Below are 6,887 nucleotides of genomic sequence, written 5' to 3'. Positions count from 1 at the left end.
ATGCACAACCATACAGGTAAGAAATGAAAAGGAAAGAACTTAAAGTTGTGATTAATTGGTCGGATGTTCACTTTTACCAAAGATAATCTGGGTTCAAATCACAATTAGAGTGTTCTTACTGTAAATCTACGTGTTTCAGATATATTATTTTGAAGTATTTTTATCTTTTTATATAAAATTTAAAGGATTCAAATACTCTCACTCCATCTCTTATCATCTCAACCAAAACAATATTTAATCCTTTTTAACCAAAATTTTATACATTTTCTGTATAATTGTTTTCACCTATGTTATGAGTGTATCAAAATCTAATATACAATATGTACATATTTTTTGTGTGTACTTTAAAGCTATAAAATAAATATTTTAATTTTTAAAGTTAATAAATTATCTTATTTAAATATATAATTTTATTAACTTATTTAAATATAAAATTAATTAAACTTTCTCCATTTAAGTATGTATTTTATTAATTTATTTAAATTTAATAAATTACATGTATTCATTATTTTCAAATAAAAACTATTTAAAATTTCTGGATCTTCAGTAATTTATGTATAAATTGATAGTAACTAAACACAATAATTATATATATATATATATATATATAAAGTTTAGATAAATTATACCAACAGTCTTTATATAAAATTATGTTTTAATTATTCAATTTTAAAATTTACACATTACTAAATAATTATTTATCCCAAAAAATCCTTTCCAAGAATAAAATGAATGGCTATGCGAGCAAAGAGATGACTCTAATCATAATCTTTAATATAGTGAATGAATGGTCAGAATTGCAAAACGTGATTGGACTTTAAACATTACACTTCATTTAATTATAAAATAAAAAGTAATAATGTCACATCAAAATGTAACAACTTTTGAATAAAAAGATAATTAAGCACGTTTAAATTGGAGCAAAAATAAATAAAATACATGCCTTGAATAAGACGCAATGAAATGACATATTTTAGGTTTATGTCTATCTGTGACTATGACTTTTTTTTTTATCAATCCAACCAATTTTCTTGGCATAATAAACGATCATTTATCATAAAATTATAACATCATGCACTCATATCTCTACAAGTCAAACTTTTTTATTCATATATCCACACTAAATTTTAATTCAATTAATATTAATATAATTATCGGTACAAAATAATATAAATTTAAGCATATTGAAGTCGAATATATTGAAGTATGTTTATTATCTCATTTAAAAGTTGATAAAAATTATAAATAGTATTAAATACTTGTAAAAAAATTATATAAATAGATATATTGACGAGTTAAATTTTCTCATACATATATGATATTAAATTTTTTTAAATATGTCTACTTTTTTTTTGTTCAAACTTTTTAACATAATATTTTTAAAAATAATCTTAATTTTAGAGGTGCCTTCAGATTTAAGCAAAACAGTACAACCCTTGATCAAACATATTTGAGATAAAAAAAGAAGGAATGGAGAACAGGATAGAAGCAAAAGAGCAAGAAAGAAAAGGGGAAGGGAGTTGGGGGAACAGCCTGACTTGCTAGGAAAGAGATGGCTAAGTTTAGAGGCTATGGGGAGATGAGGTTTGGAAAAGGAACTTATCACAAAACACATCTATGTATTTATTAGGATTAATATTTTAACTTTTTTTAATTGGTGTAATGGATTAATCTAGAATAAATTTAATTATGAAATCATTAAAATATCCTCTTTTTATGAGAGTGTTTGTCTTTTATATAATAAATTAATAAAAATTGAATTTTTATCATTCTAACTAGAGCATCAATTATGTGAATTTTTAATAAATATATTTGTTACGTAATTTATTTTTCGCACTATAAATCTAGTATATTATTTAAACTTTTAATTAAATATGTAAATGTTATGGATATTAAATATTGGTCTAGATTTTAATTGGTAAGATTTAATTTCAACTCGATTTGATGTTATTGAATGAAAGGTGCTACACAATTAAATATATTAATGAAATAGGTACTTTTAATAGAAAGGATGCCTTAATGATTAAGTATTCTATAAATACATTTGTTCATGGGCTGAGTTATTCGTTAAAATTTGATGACACACTTGAAATTTAAGAAGGTCTAAGTAAAAATATTAGGCTAAAAAATGAACTTGAATAAAAAAAATAAGTCGATTTAAACTATGAGTTAGGCTTGGGCTCAGTATTCAAAGCTCAAGCCCTGCCCAACTCATTTTCTATGTTTAGAATATATTATATAATTTATAGCACATAAAAATTAAATATATAATAATATATAATATTATAATATTATAATGTAAATATTTAAAAATGTAAATTCAATCTAGTCTAAGGTTGTGTGTTTTGTTCTAGTATCTTAGGTGTATGAAGAAGATTTTTTATTGGATGTTTTCGGGTCTACTAGTATGAAATACTGCTAAGTATGAGTGTTCTTGGGTTATAATTTTTTTTTTTAAATGTTAATATCTTACATATATAATATTAACAAGTAAAAAGTATAAATAATTTTAAAAATTAAAAAATAATATGGGTGGAGTTAAAATAGTTTAAGTTAACTATTTACAAATATAAACGAACATGAATAAAAATTTAGGCATATATTTTTATTGGATCAAGTTTAGATAAGTATAAAATGTATTAATATCATATTTAAGCTGGCCTAAAACTGACTCGGTCCATAAACATATCTATGTATAAGTAAAAAGTAGGGTTTAGCACTTGTAACGGGTAGATGATGTATTCTATAAAAATATTTAAGAGTTGTAATGGGTTTAGACAGTTATGAAATTAAGGATAGGAGAGTTGTAGTGGGTACATGATGTTTTTGCAAGGCCTTGTAACTCTATCAAAAGGGGAATGTTTTTATTAGTGTAGATATCTTTATCCTTTTTTTCTTATCGCGAACTTAAAATTAAGGAGTCAAACCAAGTTTAATATCGTGTCTTTTGTTGATCTCATATTGATTATGTTTTCATTCATAATTGTTCAATTTCCACCAACTTACTAATTTTATAAATTACATTTAGTAGATTAAAAACATTTAAGAAAAGATTTGTGATAACGACATATCAATTGGAAGTGGAGATTTCAAATAAACCAGTATTATTTTAATGAATTTATTTATTTTAATCTAGGCGAGAATTATTTTATATGTGCAAAAGTTAGAAGTGAACTGTAAGGAGAAGTTATACTTTATTAAGTCATAATTTTATTGATGCACCCATAAACTTTAATCATACATTTAATTTGATTATAATAGAAATTAAACCTTTAATGAAAAATATGCATCAATATCTTTTTGTAAAATATTTATAAAAAAATCTATGGTCATACCCTATTTCCAATTTTTTTTCATTAAAATTATCATGTTTCTATGTCAATATCTTCTTTTATACCTATCTGTTTTCTTACCTCATACGAAAACTGCTGTAACCTTTGTTTTCCCCTTTAAATATCTCCAACAATAGGCTGTATGTTGTAGATTGAAGAGGCTGACTCCTTCCTTAACACTATGGGGTCATCATCATCATACACCGAAGATGATTTTAGCACCTCTGCCTTCGATCCTTCAACATTTAGCGTCCAGGAACTTGTTAAATTAGCGGCACCGGATTTCTCAATCCCACAACCATTTGTTCGTATAAACGAACAATCTCCTTCCTTGTCTGTCACCACTCCTTTGCCACCAACCATCGACATGTCTCGTTTGCTTTTGGCAGATGACCACCATAACCTTGAGCTCCACAAGTTGCACGCTACTTGCCAAGACTGGGGCATCTTTCAGGTTTTTCTGCTTCACTCTCCAAAACTAAATTTTATATATGTATGCATGTATGATTGAGTGTAGTTAATGAGTGGATATGGTGGTACGTACCGGTGCAGTTGGTGAACCATGGGGTTAGCTCATCACTGCTGGAGAAACTGAAGCACGAGGTGGAGGAATTTTATAGACTGCCATTGGAAGAGAAACTGAAATATAAAGTAAGGGAAGGAGAGTTGGAAGGGTATGGAAGGAGGACGAGAGGAGATGGCAAATATGATTGGGTTGACACTTTCAATATTATCACTAACCCACTCCATAGGCGTAGACCTCATCTCTTCCCACAACTACCTCCTTCTTTAAGGTTCTTTCTCTCTTTGTTTTAAGCTTTTCATAAAGTGATGTTTACTTAATATTTAATGGATGTCATCATTATCATGATGCAGAAGTACGATGGAGTGTTACTTATCGGAACTCCAAAAGCTTGCCACAAAACTTATTGGTTTCATGGGAAAAGCATTGAAAATAAAAGAAAAGGAGATGATGGAGTTGTTTGATGATGGGCTGCAAGCGGTGAGGATGGCATATTATCCTCCATGTCCACAACCAGAGTCAGTGATGGGTCTTTTTCCACACTCTGATATGACTCTCCTCACTATCCTACACCAACTTAATGGAGTGGATGGCCTTGAGGTTAAAAAAAATGGCCTTTGGTTCCCTTTCAACGTCAACCCAGATGCTTTTGTGGTCAATGTTGGAGACATTTTCCAGGTTCAAAGTTTTTTTTTTTTGGTAAATTCTACTATTAATCACTAAACTATAAATAAGTTTTCATTTTGATCACTTAACTAGAAAAAATTACAATTTGATCACTAAACTCTTTGAGAGTTTTTATTTAGGTTACTGGATTTTTTCTTTTTTAAATTCCTCTAACGAACTCCAAGTAATGATATGATTGATACAATGAATCAATACTCATTGATGAGTAGAATAAATCTGGCTGCCAATGTATCAAAGATCATAAACAAATCTATTCGAAATTTGATTCACAAATTCGTGACCTCCAAAATTATTTCATAAAAGAAAAAGGAAAAGATAGTTTTTTATTGGTGCAGACAATGCGAGCAAAACAAGTTATATAACATCGATTTTAATAATCCAGTGACTTAAGTGAAAACTTTTGAATAATTTAGTGATTAAATTATAATTTTTTTTAATTAAATGACTAAAACAAAAACTTACCTATAATTTAGTGAATAATGGTAAGCTCTACCCAGTTTTTCACATTACTATTACAAAACACATTCCTATGCATGCATGTATATAAGAAATGTGTAAATGTTAAATGCAGATATTTAGCAACGGGGTTTATCACAGCATTGAACACAAGGTTACTTGCAATAAAGAGAGAGAAAGAATAACAGTTACCTTCAACTTGAGTCCTAATTTTGAGGCTGAGGTAGGGCCTTCATTGAGTCTTATAAATGCAGAAAACCCTCCATTGTTTAGAAGGGTGGGAATGGAGGAATACTTCAAACAGTTCTTCACCCTCAAGATCTATGGAAAAAAATATTTGGATTATATGAGGATTCAACCTTCTGAAAATGGCGACTGAGTTTATGCTTTTTTATTGATAGAAAGAATAAAGATAATAAGGAAAATGATAGTGTAAGGTGAAGCTTTTTAAGGGTTTTTGGATTTACTTTTACGCTTTTTTATACATGGAGTTTGTAGTCAAGTTGGTGTCATTCCCCTATATATGGCTACTGGTCCTAGGTTATTGGGATTGTTAAGCCTTACCCTTATATGGTGTGTATAACTATTGTATTAAATAATGTAAATAAAAGGTCAAATTCTGCAATTAGTATATGTACTCTGCAAAAGTTGTGAATTTAGTCTTTATAATTTATTTTATCAATTTTAGTTCATGAACTTTTTGAATTTTTATATTGTAGTTCTTATCCAAGCAATAGCAGTTGAATTCATTGGATTATATTCAAACTTGTTATATACCATGCATATAGTTATAGATTTAGTTTATATTCTCCAACTGGACCATTCGAAGTCCTTATACTTTTTAAAATTTAAAATTTTATTCTTAACACAAATGACAGTAATATGTTTGTGGCATTAGATTTTGAAGATAGTAGAACTTAACGAATCTAATTGTTATAATTTGGTGAGGACTGAAATTTTAAATTTTAATAAAGTATAAAAATTAAAAATTACGAAATTAAAGTATAAGGATTAAATCACAATTTTCATAAAGTGCAGGAACTAATTGCAAAAATTAACCTAAATAAATAGCAGAAAATGAACGAAATTGACAAGTGATAAAAGAATAAAAAATCAGATTGGTGCAAATTTTATTTGGGTGACAACCATACCTTTGGATACATCATAGTCACAAGATTATCATTCCAATTGTGAACGCAAGAACGATGAGCACTTTGAAACCATCAAAGATGACGACCGGTGAAAGCACTGGTCTTTGATGGTGATCCACGTAAGCATTTGGACAAATGGAACCCCATAATTAATCCAATAAAACTATTTCAACCCAATAAACATTTTGCTCGCCAACAACACTATCCTTACTACCTCCTTTAAACAGTATCGCCAAACAACACTATAACTGTTAGTAAATTATTGCTTAAAGATGATGAAAAGAAGAAACAGTCTCATCATCATCACCATCGCTGCATAATAACACAGCTTTAAATCCCAACTCAGCCATAAACATTCTTCAATGTTTGGCTGCTTGATTAGTGAGTTCAGATCCCACCGGAAAATCTGTAAAAGAATAAAAAAAGTAGTCAATGATCGGTTCATTTTGTGACATGATTTTCTAAATATACGAAAAAATTTTAAAACAAATTGAACAAAACCACATCATCGTGTCCAACACTTCCAAATCCAAACAACTTTGCTGCTAGAATATTATTGAAAATCGGAATAACCACGCAGCTAGAATCCGTCAATTACATTCCAACAATGGTAGGTATTGCACCTGTTGTGCGGAAGCGTGTGAAAGAGTAAAATTATTATATTGAAAAATCACACTAAGTTCAATTCCCAGGAAAGAGAGGTAGATCACGAAGATCTCTTAAATACCAAGTCTTTCC

General features: G+C 28.6%; 1 protein-coding gene across 1 annotated transcript; it reads left to right on the top strand.

Moving 5' to 3' along the window:
- The first annotated feature begins 3,398 nt into the window (after window positions 1–3,398).
- On the top strand, window positions 3,399–5,623 carry LOC108462897 (codeine O-demethylase-like). The gene is made up of 4 exons (XM_017762808.2): window positions 3,399–3,786; window positions 3,885–4,126; window positions 4,209–4,533; window positions 5,114–5,623. The coding sequence occupies exons 1-4, from the start codon at window positions 3,514–3,516 to the stop codon at window positions 5,375–5,377; spliced, it is 1,104 nt and encodes a 367-aa protein (XP_017618297.1). The 5' UTR covers window positions 3,399–3,513; the 3' UTR covers window positions 5,378–5,623.
- Window positions 5,624–6,887: the final 1,264 nt, after the last annotated feature.

Source organism: Gossypium arboreum, chromosome 13, assembly GCF_025698485.1.
Source record: "Gossypium arboreum isolate Shixiya-1 chromosome 13, ASM2569848v2, whole genome shotgun sequence".
In the NCBI taxonomy this organism is placed as follows: domain Eukaryota; kingdom Viridiplantae; phylum Streptophyta; class Magnoliopsida; order Malvales; family Malvaceae; genus Gossypium; species Gossypium arboreum.
Note: the sequence above shows the minus strand (reverse complement) of the source record. Positions and strands in the feature narration are given on the sequence as shown.